The sequence below is a fragment of the Rhinopithecus bieti genome, unplaced genomic scaffold (genome assembly GCF_001698545.2).
Source record: "Rhinopithecus bieti isolate Rb0 unplaced genomic scaffold, ASM169854v2 scaffold_43749, whole genome shotgun sequence".
NCBI classification, from domain to species: domain Eukaryota; kingdom Metazoa; phylum Chordata; class Mammalia; order Primates; family Cercopithecidae; genus Rhinopithecus; species Rhinopithecus bieti.
The window spans coordinates 169,741-194,700 of NW_016818380.1; the positions used below are offsets into that span (position 1 = coordinate 169,741).

The 24,960-nt window shown below is 35.0% G+C and overlaps 1 protein-coding gene across 4 annotated transcripts in view; it reads left to right on the plus strand.

The window, feature by feature from the left end:
• CHN1 (chimerin 1) overlaps positions 1-24,960 on the plus strand; it is a 214,678-nt gene that overhangs the window by 108,616 nt on the left and 81,102 nt on the right. For 3 of the 4 annotated variants that reach the window (XM_017856959.1, XM_017856961.1, XM_017856960.1), the window contains one exon: positions 18,895-19,183. In XM_017856959.1, coding sequence (XP_017712448.1) covers positions 18,895-19,183 — 289 coding nt within the window. Of the gene's footprint in view, positions 1-18,894; positions 19,184-21,103; positions 21,182-24,960 lie in introns of those variants that run through there. The other variant, XM_017856962.1, reaches the window with a different exon arrangement.

Genomic DNA, 24,960 nt, shown 5'->3' on the forward strand with positions numbered 1-24,960 from the left:
TTTTATTTTTTTTTTTTTTTTTAGTAGAAACAGGGTTTCACCGTGTTGGCCAGGATGGTCTCAATCTCCTGACCTCATGATCTGCCCACCTCGGCTTCCCAAGTGCTGGGATTACAGGCGTGAGCCACCACGCACGGCCAGAAGTGACAATTTCTTTCCCAAAATAATTGTTTATTTTTCTCCCATGTTCAAAGAATTGGGAGTGACTTAAAGGCTGGTGTGGCTCTCCACAAGGTGAGAGGCCCAGACTAGTTCCATTTTGTTGCTTTTCCTGTGTGTGGCACCCAAATTTATCTTGTGGTAGCTGCAAGGCACCAGACTTCCTATGCACATTCCAGCTAATGAGACGGAGAGGAGTGAAGATACCATTTTGATTTATTCTCATTTGTCACGCCTACCAGCAAGGTAAAAGAAGCTGAGAAATGTAGTCATTAGTCTAGGGAGCCGTGTTCACACCTGAAAACCAGGATTCTATCACTAAGAAAAAAGAGAGAAATGGATATGGGAGGCTAGAGCAGAAATAAAAGATGGATTTCTGTCAGATTTAGGAACAAGTCATTCAGTTGCAGAAATACTTTAAGTGCGTTCTTACCTTCTCCCTGCGTGTTTTTTTCACCACAGGCCTTTTTATTAATAGTCCTAAAAGAGAATAGATTGTGAATCAGTTCTACGGAACTTATTATTTCTGTGTTGTCTGAACTGTCTTGCTTAGCCAGCTTTCATTTTCATTGTATTTATTTTTGTGTTTTCTATCAAGTTACGAGTTTGCTTGTTTTCCAAATAAAAGTACTTACATATATAGGTAGCTTAACTAGCCGCTAGACGGGCTGATGAAACTCTACATTGCTTTTTTGAACTACCTTAGAAGCTGGGGGGAATACTTTATTACATGGAGCTAAACTTTGGGGTATTTTGATTTTTTTAAACTATCCTGCCAGTAGAACTAACACGTCTAAGACGTATCTGAAAATATATATGTTTATGAATGTGTGTATATATGTATAACACACACAAGCACACAGAGGTTTATTTTCTCTGTTGATAATTCTGTTGTGATCTTAAGGCAAATGTTGATCTTCTGTCGTTTATGCTGACAGCCGTTCAAGGACAGGCTTCCGCTCTGCCAAAATACAAAAGAGTAAATGCATTTCTCTTACATTGTAATGTGCCAAACAGTAAAAATTCAGTAACAATAAAAATTCAGTACCTTAAGTGTACACAATAAGATATTACTTTATTCAGGAATAATCATCTTTTCAGTCTTTAAAATCAGTAAATTTCAGAAACTGGATAAGAAAGAGAACAAGGTTGCAAATGGTTATCCAGCATTTTATACCCAAATTTTGCCAGAACACACAGATTTCAGAATACACCAATTTTAGAATTTGCCAGAATGTATCAATAGAAGGTGGGAGGAGAAATTCCTTTCTTCCTTTGCTTCCCTCCTCTCTGTACTCTTTCACATTTAATTATAAGCCATTTCACTAAATTTACATATATAATTTGAATGTTGATATGATATTTATAGCATAGGTAAAAAGGTAATTTATATCATTAGATAATAGATGTATATTTTATATATATATATGGTTGGTGATATTCATTAACCAACAAATACAAATTTTGAAGATTTGTTGATAAACAGAATTGAGTACAGTGGTGTTGGAAACAGAAAAACTAGAAGCACCAATACCCATCACCATTGAAGGTTAAATGTTTAATGTAGTCATTATCTGAATTTACTCATTTACTTTGCAGGTTAAGAGGATGAATATGATATACACAAAATGTGGGCTTCTGTGTAGTGCTGTCTGCATGTCTTTCTCAAAATTGTGTAAAAGCATGATGTAACAAACTGTGAATTGGACTGACATCATAATTTTCAGCACAAATACATGTATTGGTTACTAAAATACTTTTATTGAAAGATATATATTAAGTTCATATAGTTACCTACCTAATTAAACTGTCCTCTCTAGCCCAGCCAGATGTCACCATATGCTTTTTAGAAAACTGTGATTTAAAAGTGTTTAGTTTTTAAGAAATTAGCAAAGCTTAGGAAGAGGTGACAGGCTGGTAACATGCCTTGAAAACAGTATGAAATAAAATAGGAACTTGATTTTTAGAGGGAGGAGAATGCAGATAAATATGTGAAGTTACGAGGTTTGTGTTTTCTCTTTTATAAGCTTAATTTTTAGCGTATCTAATACATAGAGAAGTTAATGAGTTATGTAGCAGTATCCAGTTCTATCTCAGGAATACACACCAGGCTCTTTACGCTGTACTGGGGCTTATAATGAAGGTATGTAGATTTCATATATAAAGGAGTTTTTTTTAATTTTAGATTTGGTCTTTGTGACTTCTCATTTTCCAGCTTCTATAATTAAAAAACAAACTGAAGCCCAAAATTATTAAGAACTTTATAAATGTTATATAAGCATACACAGATGTGGATTTAGAGTCAGTGTAGGTGTTTTGGGTGTTCTTAATTAATTGGTCCGAAGTCACTTCCCTCTTTTATCAGAAATGTTTCAACGTCTTGATTTTAAGCACATTGACTTCTCTCTGCTCACTGAAACTGTTGATGAGCCTTCAACTCTCCTCTGTGAACAGTCTTTTGTGAGTTGAGCTGAGGAGAAAATGGAAACTTTGCATATATATAATTAATACTTATAGTAGAATCTGAAGGGATTGAGATTTCAGAGACCTACTTTGCTGTGAATAACATAATTTTTCAGATGGTCCATTCAGTTTTTGGATTAAGGATAATGACTTCTGTTGTCTTGCATGAAGAGATGTGTTTGGATTCACAGAGGGAAGGGCAGCTATTAATTTGTCTCAATGGATTGTCCTTTTGGTTCTCCTAATCTATACCCCTGTTTTTCTGAACTTGCTTATTTATCTTTTTTAACTTAATAATTTTTAAGTGCAATTACAGTATTGTTAACTCTATGCACATTGTTGTACAACAGATCTCCAGAACTTTTTCCTCTTATGTGACTGAAACTCTATACCCATTGAACAACTCCCCATTTCTACCTTCCTCCTACCCCATAGCAGCCACCATTCTACTTTCTGTTTGCATGATTTTGACTACTCTAGATATCCGTATAAGTGGATTCTTTTTATGATTGGCTTATTTCGCTTAACATGATGTCCTCACGGTTCAGCCGTGTTGTAGCATATGAAAGGATTTCCTTCATTTTAAAAGCTGAATAATACTCCATTTTGTGTGTGTGTGTGTACACACACAGTAGTCCTCTCCTATTTGCGGTGTATACATTCAAGACCCCAGTGGATGCCTGAAACTGTGGATAGTACTAAATCCTGTGTGTGTGTGTGTACTATGTTTTTTCCAGATGATAATGAGCTACTAAGTGACTAACAGGTAGGTAGCTTATACAACATGAATATGCTGGATAAAGGGACAGTTCATGTCCTGGGAGAGATAGAGAGTGAAGAGGCAAGATTTCATCATGCTATTCCGAATGGTGCACAATGTAAGACATGTGAATTATTTATTTCTGAAATTTTCCATTTAATATTTTCAGACCGTGGTTGACCATAGGTAACTGAAACCACAGAAAACGAAACCATGGATAAGGTGGACTACTGTACCACATTTTCTTTATCCACTCATCCATCAATGGACGTCTTGGTTGCTTTCACATCTTGACTACCGTGAACAATGCTGCTGCAAATATGGGTGTGCAAGTACCTTCAAGATCCTGTTTTCCATCCTTTTGAATAGATATGTGGTAGTCAGATTGCTGGGTCATTTTTAATTTTTTAAGGAACCCCCATACTGTTTTTCATAGTGTTTTCCACCATTTTACAGTCTCACCAACTGTACACAAGCATTCCATTTTCTCCACATCCTCACCAGTATTTGTTATTTTCTGGTTTTTTATTTTTGGTAGTGGCCATTTTAATGGCCATGAAGTGATATCTCATTATGGTTTTGATTTGCATTTCCCTGATGATTGGTGATGTTGAACATCTTTTCATATGCTTTTTGGTCATTTGTATGTCTTCTTTGGAGAAATGTCTATTCCTTTGGCCAGTTTTTAACTGGGTTATTACTGCTTTTTGATTATTGAGTTATAGGAGTTCTTTATATGTTTTATATATTCTGGATATTAGCCCCATATCTGATAATACAGTTTACAACTATTTCCTCCCATTCCCTAGGTTACCTTTTCACTCTGTTGATTGTTTCCTTCATTGTGCAGAAGTTTTTTGTGCTATAGTGCCATTTGTCTGTTTTTGCTTTTGTTACTTGTGCTTTTGGTGTCATAGCCAAGAAATTACTGCCCATTCCAATGTCATGAAGTTTTTCCCCTGTGTTTTGTTCTAGGAGTTCTATTGTTTCAGGTCTTCTATTTAGGTCTTTAATCCATTTTGAGTTGATGTTTGTACATGGTGTATACAAATGATTCCTTTGCATATAGACATCTAGATTTCCCAACACTATTTGTTGAAGAGACTATCCTTTTCCTGTTGTGTAGTCTTGGTACTCTTGTTAAAGATCATTTGACCATACACATGAGAGTTTGTATCTGTTCTCTTTCACTGGTCTGTGTCCAAAACCACACAGTTTTGATTACTGTAGCTTTGTAGCTTTGTTATATACTTTGAAATGAGGACATTTGAGGCCTCCAGCCTTGTTTGTCTTTTTCAAGATTGTTTTGGTCGTTTGTGGTCTTTTGAGATTTCATATGAATTTCAGGATCTTTTTTCTGTGTCTTTAAAAATCCTATGGAGGCTTTAGTAGGGATTGCTTTAGTTTATAGATTGTTTTGAATAGTATGGACATTTTAACAATATTAAGTCTTCTAACCCGTAAACATGAATGTCTTTGCATTAATTTGAGTCATCTTCAATTTCTTTCAGTGATGTTTTATAGTTTTCAGTATAGAAGTCTTTTGCCTCTTAAGTTTATTTCTAAGTATTTTATTCTTTTTGATACCCTTGTAAATGGAATTGTTTTCTTAGTTAACCTTTCGGATTGTTCATTGTTACTGCATAGAAATATAGCTGATTTTCAGTTTTGATTTTATATCCTGCAATTTTACTGAATTCATTTTTTTGGTTCTAATAGTTTTCTTGTTGAGTCTTTAAGGTTTTCTACATATAAGATGATGCCATCTGTGAACAGAGGTAATTTTACTTGTTCCTTTGCAATTTGGATGCTTTTAATTTGTTTTTCTTGCCTAATTGCTCTGCCAAGAACTTCCAGTACTAGGTTGAATAGAAGTGGTGAGAGTGGCCATTCTTGCCTTGTTCCTGATCTTAGAGGAAGAGCTTTCAGTTTTTCAGCATTAAATTTGATATAAGGTGAGGGCTTTTCATCTATGACCCTTCTTATGCTGAGGTAATTTCCTTCTATTCCCAGTTTGTTGAGTGGTGTTTTGTTTTTTGTTTTTTTGTTTTTAAATCATGCAAGGGTGCTGAATTTAGCTAGATACTTTTTCTGCATCAATTGAGGTGGTCATGTGATTGTTGCCCTTCATTTTGTCAATGTGGTATATTACATTTATTGATTCTGTATGGTGACTCATTTTGCATCCCGGGGTAAATTTCATTTTATGTATGTAATTATTTTAATGTGCTGTTTAATTCAGTTCACTAGGTTGTTGAGGATTTTTGTTTCAATATTCACCAAGGATATTGGTCCATAGTTTTCTTGTTGTAATCTTTGTCTGGCTTTGGTATCACAGTAATGCTAGCATCATAAAATGAGTTTGGAAATATTCCTTCTTGTCTTAGTCTGTTCGTGCCACTGTAACAAAATACAGCAGACTGGGTAATATATAGACAATTGATATTTATTTCTCATAGTACTGGCATCTGGTAAATCCAAGACCACGGTGTTAGCACATTTGGTGTCTGGTGAAGGCCCAGACTCTGCTTCCAAGATGGCAATTTGAACAGTGTGTTCTCACATTGTGAAAGGAACAGAAGGGAAAAGGGCCAAACCCTTTGTGAAGCCTCTTTTCTAAAGGCTTTAATTCCATTTACAAAGTAAGAGCCCTCGTGAACCGATTGTTTCATAAAGGCCCCACCTCTTAATGCTGCCGCATTGGAGATTAAGTTTCAACGTTAATTTTGCAGGGGACACAGACATTCAAATAATAACACCTCCTCTTCAAATTTTTAGAAGAGTTTTGAGAAGGAATGACAATTATTCTTTTTTAAATGTTTGGTAGAGTTTTTCACTGAAGCCATCTGGTCCTGGCCTTTTCTTTATTCGGAGGCTGTTGATTACTGATTTGATGTCCTTGCTAGGTATAGGTCTGTTCAGATTTTCTGTTTCTTTATAATTCAGTCTTGGTAGGTTTTATATTTATGTGAATTAATTCATTTTTAGGTTATCCAGTTTGTTGACATATAATTATTCATAGTCATTTCTTTTACTTTTTATTTTTGTGGCATCTGTTGTAATGTTTCTTGTTTCACTTCTGATTTATATGAGTCTTTGCTATAGTTTTCTTAATGGCTTGTCAATTTTGTTGATCTTTTTAAAAAACTAACTCATAGTTGATTTTTTTCCTCTGTTGTTTTTCTAGGGTCTATTTTGTTTATTTCAGCTCTAATCACTGCTGTTACCTTCCTTTTGCTAACTTTGGGTTTTATTGGTCCTTTTTTTCCCCCTAGTTCCTTGAGGTATAAAATTGTTTGATTGGGATCTTTCTTTTTTAATGTGAGTATTTACCACTATAAACTGCCTCGTAGTTCTGCTCTTCCTGCATCCCAAAAGTATGTTGTGCTTTTATTTTCATTTGTCTCAAGATATTTTCTCGTTTTCCTTGTGATTTCATCTTTGACCCACAGTTTTTCCAGGAGTATATTATTTAATTTCCACATATTTGTGAATTTTTTAGTTTTTCTACTGCTGTTGATATCTAGTTTCATTTCATTGTGATCAGAAAAGATACTTGGTATGATTTCGGCCTTCTTAAATTTTTTAAGACTTGTTTTGAGGCCTACTGGAGAATATTCCATGTATATGTGAGAAGAATGTGCATTCTTCTGCTGTTTGGTGGAGTATTCTGTGTATGCCTATTAGGTTCAGTTGGGGTATAATGCTGTTTAAGTCTTCCTATTCCTTGTTGGTTGTCTATCTGGTTTTTCTATTCATTATTAAAGTAGGGTATGGAAATTTCCTACTATTATGTTACTATGAATTTCTCCTTTCAATTCTCTGAGTGTTAGCTTTGTATATTTGGGTGCTCTAATAGGTGAATATACATATATTTTTTTCCCCTTCCTCTTCTTCTTCTTGTTTGAGATGGTCTTGCTCTATTGCCCATGCTGGTCTCAAACTTCTGGGCTTAAATGATGCTTCTGCCTTGGCCTCTTGAGTAGCTGGGACTAGGGCAGGTACACACTACTGCACCTGGCTAGGTGCCTGTATCCTTATATTTATACGTGCTATATCTTTTTGGTGAATTGACCCTTTTATTATCATATAATGTTCTTCTTTGCCTCTTGTAACAGTTTTTTACTTAGTAAAACTCTGTTTTCCCTAATACAAGTATGATCACCTGCCTTCCTTTGGTTTCCATTTGCATGGAATATAAAGATATCCACTGTTTCACTCTTGGCCTGTGTGTTTTTACATCTAAGGTGAGTCTTTTGTAGACAGTGTATAGTTGAATCTTGCTTGTATATTTATTCAGCCACTCTCTATCTTTCAATTGGAAAGTTTAATCCATTTACATTTAAACTAATTACGGATAGTGGAGGACTTACTATTGCCATTTTGTTAATTGTTTTCTGCTTATCTTATAGCTATTGTCACTGTTCTCTGGTTGCTTTCATTTTTGTTTCATTTTTTTTTATTGATGTGCTTTGATTCCTTTCTCGTTTTCTTTTGTATATTTCATGTATATACATACACACACACACACACACACAAATTTATTGTGGTTAGAATTCTTCAAGCTTCTTGAATTTGGATTTCCTTTCCTCAAACTTGGGATATTATTTCTTCAAATTAGCTCTACTGCTTTTTCTCTTTCTGGAATTCCCATAATGCGTATATTGATACACTTCATGGTATCCGATAAGTCCTTTAGGATTTCTCCACTTTTTTAAGTTCATTTTTCTCTTTATTCTTTGGGGCCAGTAATTTCAAATGACCTGTCTTTAAGTTTGCTGATTCTTCTGCTGTATAAAGTCTGCTGTTGAACCCCTTTTTAATCCATTTATTGTATTCTTCAGCTATAGAATTTATTGGTTTCTTTTTTATAGTTTCTGTGTCTTTGTTGATTTTATTTTGTCATGCATTTTTTTCCTTGACATTGTTTAGTTGCTTATCTGTGTTGTCTTGTAGATCATTGAGTTTCTTTTAGACATTTATTTTGAATTCTTTTTCAGATATTTCATAGATATCCATTTCTTTGGGTTTAGTTTCAGGATATTTATTTTGTTCCATTGATTGTGCTATTTCCTTGTTTCTTCATATGCTTTATAAGTTCATTCTTGTTTTTAGCTGAGTGTGTTTGAAAAAAATAACCACCTTTTTCAGCCTTTATGGACTGGTCTCATACAGGAGAAAACCTTTATCAGTTAACCTATGTAGAGATTCTAGGGGCCTCTAAAACCTTTTAGGGGAGATGTGTTTTCTGTGGCCTTGTGTGTGTAATTTCCCAGTTAGAGAGATTTGCTGGTTTCTTTTTCAGGAGCTTTTAATCTCTTGCTCACTCTGTATTTGTGGGTAGTTTTGCAGGTTCTTGGTCTGCAGCAGCAAGCTGTCCCACTCTCCCCTGAATCAAGTGAGACGTTAGTCCCTTGAATGGCTCCCTGAAAAGTTGGAACACCATATTCACACTCCAGTCTTCTCCCTCCCACCTTTGGTGGATTCACACCAGGCTGCACTGGCTTCTCTGTGGCACCATAAGACCTCTTGCTACTGCAAGCCATCCTTACATTACCAGTTCCATTATTGCTTTGAGTTTGTGAGGCAAGAGGAAAAACAATCCTTCAAGAAACCCTCTGAAAAGCCAACATTGCATGCATGTTCTTCTCCCTGCTGCTCTCCCCCATCACCCAGAAGCTGCAAAAAGAGCTTAACTATGCCAGCTTGGGGAAGAGGTTATTGTGGATAAAGTGAAATCGCTCTTCTTACCTTTCAATGCACCTCTTCTGGGCTTTGCACTTACCTGGAGTACTGCAACTTCTTAATTGGTTTCTGAAGTTCTCATAAAGGTATTTTGATTTATTGATATATTACCCTTATCTTATTAAATGCACTGAATGTTTGTTTTGATTTGTCTCCCCTCAACACCCCATATTGCCCTTTCTTCCTTGAGTATAGAACAGATCTATGAATGCTTCGTGTTATCCCCAGGCTACAGTCGCCGCCTTATGGTTCTTGTCATCCTTCCGAGTGAGTGTTTCTCCCTCCTCTTGCTCCCCATCTGCTCTTATTTCAGACAATTGTGTAGCTTTTGGCTCAGCTTCTGCTCTCAATTATGGTTATTCTCCAAGCTGCAGATTGACCTTTCCTGCTAGGACTTTCAAAATTTCACCAAGGGTTCCAATAACTGCTGCCAGGCTTTTAGGTTCACTGAAAAAAAAAAAAAAATCTCTTCATGACTCAGGTGTTTTGATTTTTGGAGATGGTACCTAACGTGCAAGGTTATATTTGAGTCTCTATGGAATATGGTTTTTCCTGGTGCTTTTGATCATATAGTTATTAATTTATTTTCTGAAAATATCTTCACATGTTCTATAAATATACCTAAGTGCAGGCACTACCTATAGTAAATATTTATAAGTCTATCTGTCTTTAAAAATGAACTAAGGTCCTCCAGGGCAGAAATGAAATCTTGTACATCTTGGTTTCCTTAAACCTTGTGCAGTGGTTGGCATATACTGGGCTTATTTAGTAGAATTGCATTGAATAATAAATTGTCAGACTTAGAACGCTTTTCTATGATACAGTTCTTGGCATAAATAAGAAACTGCAGAAATCCATTTTTCATTCCGTTTACCACTCTTGTCTTAGGACCTCTTAAGTAGACAGATATTTATGATTTCTTTGTTATGTTGCTCTAAAAAGTACATAGCCTAATTATGGGGCTTTTGATAATCTTTTTGGCCCTGTGATTTTGAATAAATATAGGTGGTTGATTATTCAGAACATGCCTTTGCAGTCAGACAGTCCTGGATTCAAATTCTTTTTTACATTTTCTATATGACTTTGGGCAAGTTACTTTATCTCCCTAAGTTTCAGTTTCCTTATCTATTAAATGAGGATGTAATAATAATAATAATAATACCTCCTAGAGATACTGGAGGGATTATTTGAGATAATACATACGTGGTGCCTAGGATATAACACTAAAAAAGTATTAGATAGTATTATTAAAATAAAGACACAGAGATACATTCTGTGTTACATTTTAAGCCTTTTGCTTCTTAGCCATTAAAAATCAACAAGTGGTAACTATTGTTATGTTGATAATTCTTTTTTTCATCTAATAGGTTGATTATATCTGATGCCTAATATCTTCATTAGAGAGAAAAAGCTAATTAACCCCAGAAACTAAGTAGCAAATACAAATATGGTTTATTGCTTTTCCATAGCCAGAAATCCTAGTCTAGTTGTATTTAAAGCCTGATAAGAATAGCCATCAGCTTTATGTAATTTTTTATCTTAAAAACTTAGCTATCCAAGCACAAAAGAATACATGTTATATAATTCCATTTATATAAAATAGAAAATTAAAGTAACAGAAAACAGATTAAGTGGTTAAATAGGACAAGGCCAAACTGCAGAAGGGCATGAGGAAGCCATTGGAGGTATTGGAAACGTTCTACATCTTGACCATGATAATAATATATACCAAAACACATTGAATTGTGCACTTTCAGTGGAAGCAGTTTATTCTATGTAAATTATACATTAATAAATGGATTTTTTTTTAGTAAGACCTTTTTTCTGAGAAAAATGTGATACTCTGCTGATTTGTTAATGAATACTAAGTCCTAAACCTAAAGGCATGTACTTGACCAAATTTAGGTCTGTGTCTGCTCATTTATAGTAGCATCCTGCCCATATGGAAATCAGACTGTTGGCAGCATCAGACCTCCAAAATATGGTCCTGAAGCTGGAAATAAATGGGAAATGCCTAAATACCCATCACAAAACCCATGCCTTTATTCCAAAAGAGTGCTCAATAATCCCAATCAGAGTCTATTGAAGACAGTTTTATATAAAAATTAATAAATCCTTTTGTCTTGTTTCCAAGCTTACAGTGGATAAAAAGCAAATTGGAGAACACAGTTAATAACGTGCAAGGAGGATTTAAAAATATAAAACTAGATCTAAGAACTAGAAGTTCAATAATTGGGATCAATTTAGGTTAGAGAAAGGCAACTCAATACACTACAATAGTCTCTGGGATGTTTCTGTATTCAAACAGTAGTATGTTAATAAACTTGAGTCATCAAGAAAAATGTTAAATTGTATTCCACATATGATACTTAGGATGGTGTAATTTATATAGAAATGATTAAATGAAAGCATTGTATTGTTTAACAGAGTTAAATAGGGATCTGAAAAACCTGCATATGAATTTGTGGGTTTGTGTTTGTACACACGCTCACACTTATGTATTACGCTGTGCTTTTGTAGACTTCTGTCATGGTGTGACTTTTTATCCTGACATAGTAGTAGCCTCAATTATAATAAGATTTCAGATAGCTTTTAGTGGGACCAAATACCAACTCTTGAATAAGCCAAGTCTATTATTAATTATTCGAACATATTGATTATTTCTAGGCCTACTCTAGTTTTTAAATGATTGGAATATGTGTAAAATGCCTTTCTGTAAGTACAAATATAAATTTATGTAGTAGCAGGACACAATATTTAGTATTGGTCCTATGGTTTAGCAGTAAAATGAAACATAGTAGGTAGCAGAAGTTACTATAGTTGGCTCACTACATTAAAAAAGTTGTTTGTAGGCCAGGCTCACTAATGTAATCCCAGCACTTTCGGAGGCTGAGGCAGGCAGGTCACATGTAGCCAGGAGTTCAGGACCAGCCTGGCTGACATGGCAAAACCCCAACTCTGCTAAATGTTAGCTGGGCTTGGTGGTGCACATCTGTAATCCCAACTACTCGGGATTACTTGAACCAGGGAAGTAGAGGTTGCAGTGAGCCAAGATTATGCCACTGTACTCCAACCTGGGTAACAGAGGGAGACTCTGTCTCAGAAAAAAAAAAGACAAGTTGTTTATCATTTATTTACTCCCAATTGTCAATAGAAAAAGCAGCTTCATATTGTATCGGTCATCACACTAAGACCATTATGGCTGCGTAAATGGCAAACACTCTATCATGGTAATTATCACTTTTTAAATTATGTCCAACAAAACTACAGTAATCTGATTATATTTTGGCAGTTATATGTAATTTCTGTATATTTTTAAGAATTCTTTTTATTATTACATATAGTTAGCTAACTTAGGGGAAACCATTTATGAAGTCTTTACTAATTTTATTCCACTTAGGAGGCATGATATATGCCAAGTACTATGCCTGTCTCTGGTGCTTTAAAGTAAGTAAAACTAATAACCGATTCTTAAGGACTCACAGGCAATAGCGAACCATTAACAATTTTCGAGAAGGAAAAAGCATGTGATAGGATCCCTCAAACGCATAATATTAATTATCACAGTATATGTCCCATAACTTTTTCTATTTTACTGGATACTTAATGTGGTTTCCAGGTTTAGCTATTTATGGATGTTGCTGCCAGATGTGTATATATATATATATATATATGCTGGTACATATAATCACACATATTGTCTAGGATATTACCTAGGAGTAGGATTAATATGTTGTAGGGTATGTATATATTCAACTTTAGTAAATAATATAAAACTCCTTTGTTAAACAATATAGCAGGTACTGATAATATTAGCTACTCTGTATCCTTGCTGGTACTTAGTATTGTTAAGCTTGTTAAATTTTGCCAGTCTGAGGATTTATTTGCAATTACTGGACTATTTTGTGAGGACCAGTTCTTGGTGTGGGTGTGCTTTCATCCATTGTGTAAATGTGTGTTCTTCCATTATAATAAAAATTTTTGAGTTATCGCTTTGATTCCTTCCCCTTCCATTTTGTCTCTTCTCTCTTTCTATAAATGTTAGACTTTCTGGATTGATTATCTTAATTATTTTCTCTCCTTTTTTTTATCTTTTTGTCTTTTTGTTCTTTAAAATTTTCTCAACTTTATCTTTTTTAAAAAAAAACTTTCATTTATGCTATATTCCTTTTTCTACTTATTTTTCTATGTATTCTATATTCCTTTTTTACAGCATTCTAATTCTTTTGGTTAAATTCTGTTCAAGAATAGGAACAGGAAACAGCTTATTTTGGGTTTTTGAGCGTATTTTCATTCCCATGCATGATTTTGTTTCCTCTAACTTGCCTTGATTCTGTTTGTTTATCATAATCTTTGTCTTTCATCAGAGGAGTTTTCCTCGGATGTCAGGTGATCCTTGGCTGTCTGCTCATACTCAAGCATATGGGACACTAAAAAGCTGGCTGGTAGTTATGAGAGCTTGGGGAAAGCCTGACAATTATAGGATGATGGTCTCTACTCTTAAGTCTTTTTAGTTGAGTTGATCAGATTTCCAAGAGTAGAATCTTTCAGTCTCCTATCAGGGAAGGTACAAGCCTTCTGATAACCTCATGTTGAAGAGAAATGGAGGTATCAGTTTCCTCATTATTTAAATTTTAGGTATTTAAAACTTTCACTTAGTTTTCAAGATGATACCTCTGCTTGTATTTCCTTAGTTCCCTATCTCCATGTTTTATCCTGCCTAAAAAACGGAACTTAAGTCTTCTGCCATGGTGGGGAAGGGATAACAATGGGGACAGGATTGGGGAGGGCAGGAGGAATATCTAACTGCTTCTTTAACAGGCTTCAAGTTAATCCTTCCAGAGCTGTGTCAGTTCCACTGTTCAGAAGATAGCTTCTTTGGAAGTTTAATTAGGCAAATTGGATTTCTTCTTCACTGAAAATGATTTATTTGGCCAAGGAAATATCATTATGAGTTGACATAATTTAATACTTTTCCCCATAATCCAAAATTATATAGCAAGATAGACAAAAGTCATAGCCTAACAAAGTTTTGGATGGGAGATCATTTAAGGCTTTGTCTTCCATAGCCTTCCTTAATTCATAGAATTCATCTAAATTTTTTAGTATTTAATTGAATGCATCATCATATTCTTATTTCTGTTTCAACTTTTCTTCCAAGAGTGTCTTATGATTGAATGAATGTATGAGATATTTATATTTCACCATTAGGTTAGCTTTTTTGACTCTGGCAAACAACACACAAATTATATTTATGATAAATAAAACTGTTTTTGTATGCTGGTTGTGGGAAATACTTCTAACATTTTATTGTTAGCTTAGACCAGTGTGTTGTATATGTTTTGTTTTCTGTTTGTTAACACAAAACATCTATTAGCTTGGAGCTTTCCTTCGAAGAGATTCTTTCAAATCACTTTGGCCTCAAATTAGAATTAATTCTTGGTTTTGTACAAAGTAAAGTAAAATTCTGAAAGCTATTCTTTATACATTTTTTCATCTTTTTTTTCTTCTAGACTGAATTTGTTGCCGATATGATTTATTTGCTGAAAAATAGAAAATATGGTATATTAAGGATTTTGTTTATTTTGGAAAAGATGTTAGAATTATATATCTTGAAAGGCATCTGAATGCATCTGGGCACAGCATTAAACAGCTTTTTAAAATAGGAAACCCAAAACCTGGAATCACTGGAGGAAGATGTTCTTTCTAGAAAGCGGTATTATGTACAACAGTAGCAGTTAAAAGCCTTTCTATTTGTTTACCATAGTACCACTCTGGAGAAAATGAATTTTCATCTTGTTGAACTCTACCTAGGTGAGAATTGGGCCTATACAGCTTCAAGTATGTTCACCAAGGAATAAACAGCTATTAAACAAGGGCAGAGTCAGATAATAAAAGGAAAAGATGAAAAGAAAATTATCCTATAAAAGTCAAAGAGAAATGATTTTGGCAGTTATATGTAATTTCTGTATATTTTAAAATTCTTTTATTATTACATATAGCTAGCTAACTTAGGGGAAACCATTTATGAAGTCTTTACTAATTCTATTTCACTTACTTAGGAGGCATGATATATGCCAAGTACTATGCCTGTCTCTGGTGGTTTAAAGTAAGTAAAACTAATAACCGATTCTTAAGGACTCATAGGCAATATGAGTAGCCCTCAATAGTTTTTAAGTGCTCTGCAGTCAAGGGTTCAGTAGTTGTCACTAGGTCCACTTAATACGTCCTGCTTTCAATATATGTAAATCTCTCAGCTTTCGCCTTTGAATTCAGAGGCCTCCTTCCCGGGACACAGTGGAAAGACCTTCTTTGCTTGCTTCTCCTCCCCGCTTTGCACACTGTTGTCTTCCCACTCTATTTAACCAAGTGACGAATACAAACTTATTCAGAGACATCCAGAAGAAAATTTCACAAAGAGCCCCTCCTTGCCTTTTGTTAACTGTAAAGTAAATCAGTGCAGAGATGTTTCTGTACAGCCAGTGTTGCCAGTTATTTATTTAGCCATCTTCCATGCATATCTATTGAATATTTTTGCTGTTTTACTTTAGTGTTGGTAACTCATTCTGTCATTCTCTGCAGGGGCCTAAGCTAACAGAGAAGGAGAAAGGAAACTACCATTCGAGCCTACTATATATATTTAGCTTTGACTTAAATATCCTCATGTAATCCTCCCAGCCATCTGGGGTAGGGTGATGTTATTCCTATTTTTTAGATGCAGAATCTGACGAATGATTTTCCCAAAGTCACCCAGCTAGGAAGTGGCAGATTCAGGATTTAAACTTACAACTGTCTGATGCCAAAGCCTAAGGTTTTCTCTTAAACATATAGGACCCACATTTGCCTGCCCCTGGCCAAACCGTGTTTCAAGACTACAGGAGAAGACTGCAAGGGTGCTTTTGTACTTGGACATAAGCAGTAGCTCTGAGATCTTATGTAAGCTTAACTGTTGTGCTCTGTTGTACTAGGCAGTGAGTTTCTTGGTTTTATGGTGTGAGGGAGATACTAGATTCACTTGGTTTTGTGAATCACTTTACAGACTCTTTCTACATAAGAGCAAGATTCTATATGTATATAGTTATTAAAATAAATCAATCTGAAGATGGACCTTTTTAAATTTAGCATCTTGTGTCTTTGTATTGACCCTGTTTTATGTTTATCTTTTTACCATTGGGGTTACCAAGGGACTAGGAACTTTATTGTGAACCACCTAGTACTTGACAGTAAAGTACCTGGGTGTTTTGTTAACTGTTTGTTGAATAAATGACAATCTGCAAGCAGTGAACTTCAAGGAAAGAGTCTTTCTTTGACCTTAGATTTGGAATCTCCCCCTTTATGGCTCTTCCTATGTAGAATAGGCACATCCATTCCCACCTTTCTCAAAGATTTTCTGTCCTCTTTCTCTTCTTCTAATCCCACAAAGCACAATATGCCTTTCAGATAAAGAAAGTGGAGAAGTCTCTGTTAGTCTGCTGTGGTGCTGTTCCTAGGTAACATCCCAAGTTAAAGAGAGTAGCTCAGAGTAGGTGACGAAAGCGTGGCAGTTCTCTTAGTAAAATATAATGCAATTTTTCTTTAAAAAGATCAATCATAATTCCTAAATGGAAATTCTTTTTTTTTTTGCCCTTTGAAGCCAAGTTTTAATCAAACCATGTTATAATTTTTTTTGGTTATCTGATCATCTCCCTTTAGACTGAAAGTTTTATTGAATTGGAAGCCTGGAGCTGAAGTACAGGCGGAGCGGGAATTGGAAATTGTGGGCAGGATCTTCTGAAGTCACTGAGTTGTGAAAGAGGAAAGGACAAATTGGGTTTTTTGCACAGCTCCTTTCAGGTTGCCAGGCCTCTTCTTGGATGAATTAGACATCATCCATTGGAAAGAACTAGGAAGTTAACTCTAGATAGACTTCCGCTCTTCAGTCAAACCATTCCCAGTGCAGCCATCTTCCCTGCATGCCCTGTGCCCCCTATACTTCTCAGATTTCAGAAGGCAATTGAGTACTTAAATGACTGACACCGTTGGTTGAATTGTTTTTAAATGCTATATCCACTGTGGAAATGCCCACTGTAAAATCGTAAGTCCCAGCAGGAGTAAAATGGTCTGAGCCCTCACTGAAATGTCTCAGATACAACTGAAATATAAAGGGACTCAGTATTATGTGTGTTTATTATTGTAAGAGTCTTGTTAAAGCTATGAAGTTGCTTTCCATGTTGCAGATAATGTATATTAGGGAAAAAAAGGAAATGATGAAAGCAGTATATTAAACTGAAAACTTTTGTATTTAACTTTGCTGTAGAAATTTCACCTTTCTAATTTTTTAGGCTTTATAATGAAAATTTGCTTGGGAGAAATGTGTCTTTAACATTAGAGGAAAATGGAGAACAAGAAAGTTTAATTATATGGATAGTTCACTTAAGTGTAAATCAAAATTTGATTGTTACTAAAGGATGGATAAATTATACTTTAGAAGGGTCAACATGGATAGTACGTTGGATTCTAGATTAAATCGTTATTAAAGTCTAATTTGAACCAAAGAAACAGACATGCCTCTGGCCATTATTTTTAAAAATATTTCCTTTCCATATTTTATTTTCACACTAAGATGTTTCTAACTCCTATCCATTTGGAATATAACCTATACCAGAACAATTTTGTTATGTAACAAGGTTATAATCCCATTTAACACTTTACTTAAACAGCGTTTATTTTAGTGTTTTAGTTCATCCCTGTTCTGTGTACTTCTAACAGTGAAATTAAATATATCCTTTGTGACTTGTTTAGTTTTTAATTAGTCTCACTCAGGGTTACCTTCAGGAGACCATGACATTGGCAGCTCTTGTTACCATGTTGCCTTTTGACATCTGCTTTCATTAGAGTCAGTGCATTTTCTTGCCTGTGTCTTCCTGCAAGGACACTGATGTTAATCATGCCAAATTGGATCCATTTCTGAGGCTTGCTGCAGGAAACAAAATACTGAAATTATCATAAAAGTAAACCATTATTCTTCAGTTGTTAGAGCACATCATCAGAACATAAAATTGAAAACAGAATTTCTATAGTCCAATAGCTTATGATTTTTGTGCCATATTTGTACCATACATGTGCAATATATATATTGCAAACATTTCTTGCACAGACCTAACCAGCAGACAGAATAATGACTTTTTAAAAAGGAAAGAATAAGTCCTTGGCTTGTGGCCAGAAGTAGCAAAAGTGTGTTTCTGTGCCATGCTGCCCTGCATGGCTCAGGTTTCTGGAGTCAGCTCTACTTTGATTGCTGGCATCATATTCTGGTTAGCCCTAAATGGAGCTTTCCTATTAAAAGACATGACTGCTGAGGTCTAAAGTACATTGAATATTCTTATTGATCAACTTGAAGAAAAAATGTTAGTATAGAAATGTCTATTATGGAGTTGGCCAATTGAATATTGACTATGTTTCAATGTGGTGTGAGGTTTATTTTCTCCCATTTTTTCCACAGGCACAATAAAGTGGTTTAAAAAGATAAAAAAAAAAAAATTCTTCCTCCTGTGGTAGGCGTGCTTTTGACTAGTTGTCCCTAGTTATTACAAGGTCATTCTTTGTGTTCAAAGGTTTAATTTTATATATTCCAGACGATTCAGAGAGATTAGCCACAGCTTATTTAAACAAAGAAGACACACACAAAACAAAGCAATCGTTTTTTTTGTTTTGTTTTGTTTTGTTTTTCAGAAAGAATTCAGTTGCTTACTTTTCTTAAAAACATCTTTCCCATTTCATTGAGGCAGATTTGGAAGTCAAACCAGAAACTTCAGGCTCTACTACGATGGCAAGCACTTTGTTGGGGAGAAACGCTTTGAGTCCATCCACGATCTGGTGACTGATGGCTTGATTACTCTCTATATTGAAACCAAGGCAGCAGAATACATTGCCAAGATGACGATAAACCCAATATATGAGCATATAGGATACACAACCTTAAACAGAGAGCCAGCATACAAAAAACATATGCCAGTCCTGAAAGAGACACATGATGAGAGAGATTCTACAGGCCAGGATGGGGTGTCAGAGAAAAGGGTAAGCTACTATGAAACCACACTTTATCTTTTTCTGTTTGGGGTTCTTTTAAGAAAGCCATTATTGCCAGAAGAGATTGATTCCTCCACAGTGCTTTGGAAAGTATATGCATTTTTCTTAATGTCTAGTTTCTGTGATGCTGAGCTTTGCATATAACTAATTCTTGTTCTATTAAAATATGTCAGGTATATTTTTATATTCCTCGTTGTTTTCTGTTTTATCCGTTTCACAATTTGAAAATATGTTGGAAAACGGCCCCTAATAAAAAATAGTTCAGGGAATTGGTCAGAAGCGTAACTCCTGGTCAAGAAAAGATAGCTACTATTACATAAGTAATTGAGGGGGTTGCATTGTCTCACAAAATTACTTTTCTGTTTTCCTTAAAGATAATTTACTTTATAAATAGTTGTGTTCTTAGCAAGATTTTAATTTTGGAAGTCAGTCATTCTTGAGTAGGAGGAGGATTTATCTCTTTATAATCTGTTAAGAAGTAATTGAATGAGTATGATTTACTTTTACTTTTCTTTAATTATAAAAGACAATTTAACTTTTTTAGCTGTCATATTTTAATTGTGATATATTTCAGGTTAACATAAAAGTTTTAATCTCTTGGCATTAAGATTATTTTACTTTTGAAAATTGTCCCCAGCCTCCTACTCACCCCCAAGAAAAAAAGTAAGAGATTTTCCTCATGTTTTATAGTGTGTGACATTTAGTTGGGGGCATTTTATGTATTGTAATTGGAACTGTGTTAATTCATAGTTATGTTTTTAAGTATCTTCAATTGCTAAATCAAAGAAATGCAGTAGGTCTTGAGCTTGGATTCTATCACCAAATAGATCTGTGTGCAAGTTGTAATACCTGATTTGTCTGTGCTTTTGATTGTCTTATTTGTAGAATTGTAATAATGGTCAAGTTGCTGTGAGGAGTGAGTGAGATAGCTAGTGTAAAATGCTCCATCAGCACTTGGCACATGGAGACACTCAATGTAAGTTTGGTGGTAATGTTATTATATAGCAGCCATCTTACCTCAAGGCAGCATCCTCAAATAATTTCCCATTACCTTAGAGTGGGTACAGAATGGAAATAAGAAAGTTTGTGTCCAGCTCAAATTTTAGTTTTTGGCAGATCTTACATTGGCATTTTGTGGCTACGGAGAAATCAGCATTTAAAAGGATAAACTGTAGGAAATATATAAAACTGATTTTTTATATATTCATATTTGCTAGGAATCACAAATCTTGTTTGGAAGTAGCCAGAGCTTAAAATCCTAAATACCTGTTGTATTTAATATTGTTCTTTTCATGGTCTAGTTCCCATTTTCTCACTATTGGTTGATTTTCCATCTATGGCATTTTTCAGTAATGCTTATATTTGAATATCTAATACTGACATTATATTCTTTGCAGATTTGCTAGAACATTCTAAGTCAGCATTTGTGAAATGTTTAAAAATGTGTACATGTGAGTCTTCAAAATTGATCAGCCTAATGATAACCTTTGTTAATGCATTCTGTACGTGCTTTCCAACACCAAGGGATTTAGCTAAAGACACTTAGCTGTTTAACATTAGGCAAGTCATTTGACTTCACCAGGCCTTGGTTGTCCCCCCATCAAAGTGGAAGTGATATTCACAGAGATAGTAAGCTGAGGTAGATACCTAGAAGACCCTGGTACCTCCAGGAGTCATGGTTCCCTATGTATTCTAGCAACTTTCTGTGCTGAATTCCCTGGATTGTTTTGTGCTGGTGGACAGCAATAGCTACTGAGAGTGAAACTGCTGGCGCTGGGAAGTATCTCTCCGTGGCAGTACATAATTAAGAATCATTTTTAAAATTATTCTTTGCTTTAAACCGCATGCATCTTAAATCTAGCTGGCTTAAAATCTACTCACTCAAAAATAGATTTATTTTATTTACAGGTGTCATCCAACAGGACAGGGTTGATGACCTGTTCAACAGCTTGAAACATTGATTCCCTGTCACAATGGATGACATTTGTAAGTAAAGACAATCATGTTTGATTGATTTAAAGTATCTATTGACACAAGTATGGTTTAATAAATATTTAATGGGCCCTTAATAGCTAAAACCCCTCTTGTTCATGAATTCTTTACCTCAGAGGCCAAAAGTGTTGGCTTTGCAGGAATTAGCATGCTGTTGTGGAAAGATACTAGTGTTGGAATTAAGAGCTATGTTCTAGTTCTACAAGAATGAATTTTATATGTCACTTTGGGCAAACTGCTTTACTTTTCTGAGACTGTATTTCCCTAGCTTTATGGGAGGGCTTTGGACTAGGTGGTCTCCAAGATGTGGTTCTTTTAGTGTGTGATCCTTTAAGGAGTGTAGGTATTGTAGAAGAAAGATAACATCATACCAAAAGGAATACCTGATGGGGTCCTGAGAGGTGAGGTCTGTTTTTAGATTATTCACCAACTAATTGTATGACCTTAGGACAGTCACCTCACCTGTCTGGATTTCAGTTTCTTTGTATGAGATAAGGCATTTTCTACAAAACATTAATTACACAGGATTTTAATAAATACTGCAAAAAGGGTTCTTTGCTCAAATAGGTTTGATGAAAATTTCAGTTTTTTTAAAAGTCTGATCCTTTCTGTAGGCCTTCTCTGCGTTATGCATGACCTAATGTGATTTTGACTCTCTAAGAATGCTCTCATACTTATTTGATCACCCTGCCATTATTAAGAACATTTTTGAAAAATAATGTTTCATGAAACCCACTTTGGGAAATTTTGAGCCAGATAATCTCCTAAGGTCTTTCTTTGTTTTAAAATAGAAAGATGAGAATTCCAAGTGTTTTTATTTTTTTGTTGCAATCCTAAAGGTGTAAGTTGTGCATCTGAGCTTTTGGGAAAGGCTGACAGGATGGTTTCATGGCCGTGAAGGTTTTTACTATGAGGAGTGAATCCTGAAGATTCTTACTTGTCCCTAGGATCTGGTAGCCTGTTGTGAGGGAAAAATATTTTTTTCCAAGTGATAGCTATGTTATTTTTCTCATTAACTATTTAAGTTGCTTCCTCAGCTTGAAATATCGATTGGAAAACACTGAAATAGATAAAAATATTTAATCATGAAATTGCAGCATCTTGAGAAGCCAGACTTTCTTCCCTTCTAAAATGGCTTAATTTAGCAGTCCAGACTGGCCAAGAACCCAACTTTTATTAGTTACTTCTTTTTATTTATCTTGGAACTGTATTTGAATAGTTTGGTATTCCAAGTGGTAAATACAATATGTTTATGTCAACAGATACTGGACCAATGGCTGAATGCAATAGTTTTTATGATAATTTTGCACTTAATAATTTTAATTCCCCCAAGCCATGCTTTCAAAATGTCTCATATAATTGTTAATAATATGAACTATCAAACATGATATAATTTACATTTCAGAAGCCATACTGTGAGCCAGATCTCTGAATCTAGGTAGAATGTCCTTACTTTGGGATTTTGTTATCTAAGATCTAAACCTGTCCCACACATGTGTAAGGGTGCCTGCGATGTCAAGGGTGTACAAAATGAATTGTTTTATTTTATGGAACTTTGACACACTATATAACCTATGTGTGTTCTGTGTATTTTTTTCTTCCCCTCTAAGCTTAAAATGAATGCAATGCTTGATACATTGTCATATTAATTTATTTTTAAGGGATTTCTTTAACATTTAAGTTCCATTTTTGAAGAATTCTTTTGCGATCACCAGACTGTGTGTTGTATTAAAAAGCCTTGTGAAATTTTAAGTTGAAATGTAAGTGGGGTCCTTGCCCAAAACTGCCATAACTACTTGAATTCTTTGGATATCTCCACAAAATGCTAGGAGTCTTTGTTCCCTGCAATAGCAAAAGGGGCATGGTCAGTCTGCTTTGTTGATTGGCTTAGTCTCTCACAAAGCAAGTCTTGTAAATGTTTTTTGCTTTGCTTCAAATATATATATAGGCCATTACCTGTATCCATGTAATCTCAGTGTACAAATCAGCAGTAAGGTGATACTTAATCACGAATAAAAGTAACAATACCAGAGGAGTACAAGGCACAAAGAAGTTTGCAGAAAACTGTTGATTTCTTGATTTTGTACCTTCCCAGTCTTTTGGGCCTTTTTTTGTCATTCCTTGTTCATGCTCAAGCTGTGCTCCTCTTTTTGTTCTTCTCCCTCTTAACCCTGCCTTTTAAAATCCACTTCTCGCTGTCCCCCAAATTTACATGCTCTAGTCTCCAACGTGGCTTGTTCAAGGTTAAGATCAGTTGTTCTGGGATGAACAGGCTCTTAGAGATTGCCAGCTGTGCCCAGGGTTACTGATTTGCATTAAAAAGCCAGGTTAGTAATTTATGAGGAAGACTATAATTTCTGCACAGAACTTCTCATAGTGCATTTACCCTCTATAAACAGCCTCCTTCAGAAATTAAGTAAAGTTAAATTTTTAAAAGGTATATATTAGTCTGTGTGGTCTTGAACAAGTCCTTAACCTCCCCAAGTCTCAAGTTGCCCCAGTCTCTAAAATGGGGATTATGGATACTATTACACTAGTGGGCAGGAGTATTGCAAAGATTTTATAATGTGGCCTTCCTAGTAAATGTGAAGCATTGCATGAAGAATTATTGCTTTCTGGGATCAGAGTAGTTCCCAACCAGGTGCCCATTCCTGAGTCTTAGTACTATCCCCCTAGCTTTTGCTAGGAACAGCATATTTAGATTTATCTTTAAGATTCATCTTTTGAGTGCTTGAACTGCCCTTTAAGTTCACAAGATTGTTATCTTGCATTAGAAGCAAAGGGCTCCTAATTGCTTTATCAAGAAAGCAGAGTTTCTCTTTTAATAATATGGTGATAGCTCTATCTCTGCTCAGGAAACGTATGCCTTTGTCCAATAATTCTCTAATGACTTTTAAGGCCAAAATACATTATTTTCCTGTGATATTTGCATTTTAGTATCGAACAGTATTTTAACTCTCCTTTCCCTGAATATAATACAAGTCAAACTTTCTGCTTCTATGCCTGTCAGTGAACTTTTATTATTTTTTTTTAAATTTTTTTATTGATATAAAATATTTGGACAAATTTATCCAGTATGTGTGATATTTGTTAGATGCAGAGAATGTTTAATGATTAAGTCAGGGTATTTAGGGTAAGCATCACCTTGAGTATTTATCATTACTATATTAATTATGGGAACATTTCTTTATATATATGTGTGTATATGTATATATATGTGTATATATGTGTGTATATATATGTATGTGTGTATACATATACACACATGTATACACACATACATATACACACATATATTTTTTGAGGCTAGTGTTCTTTTTTTTTATTATTATACTTTAAGTTCTAGGGTACATGTGCAGGTTTGTTACATATGTATACTTGTGCCATGTTGGTGTGCTGCGCCCATCAACTCGTCAGCACCCATCAATTCATCATTTATATCATGTATAACTCCCCAATGCAATCCCTCCCCCCTCCCCCCTCTCCATGATAGGCCCCAGTGTGTGATATTGCCCTTCCCGAGTCCAAGTGATCTCATTGTTCAGTTCCCACCTATAAGTGAGAACATGCGGTGTTTGGTTTTCTCTTCTTGTGATAGTTTGCTAAGAATGATGGTTTCCAGCTGCATCCATGTCCCTACAAAGGATGCAAACTCATCCTTTTTTATGGCTGCATAATATTCCATGGTGTATATGTGCCACATTTTCTTAATCCAGTCTGTCACAGATGGGCATTTGGGTTGATTCCAAGTCTTTGCTATTGTGAATAGTGCC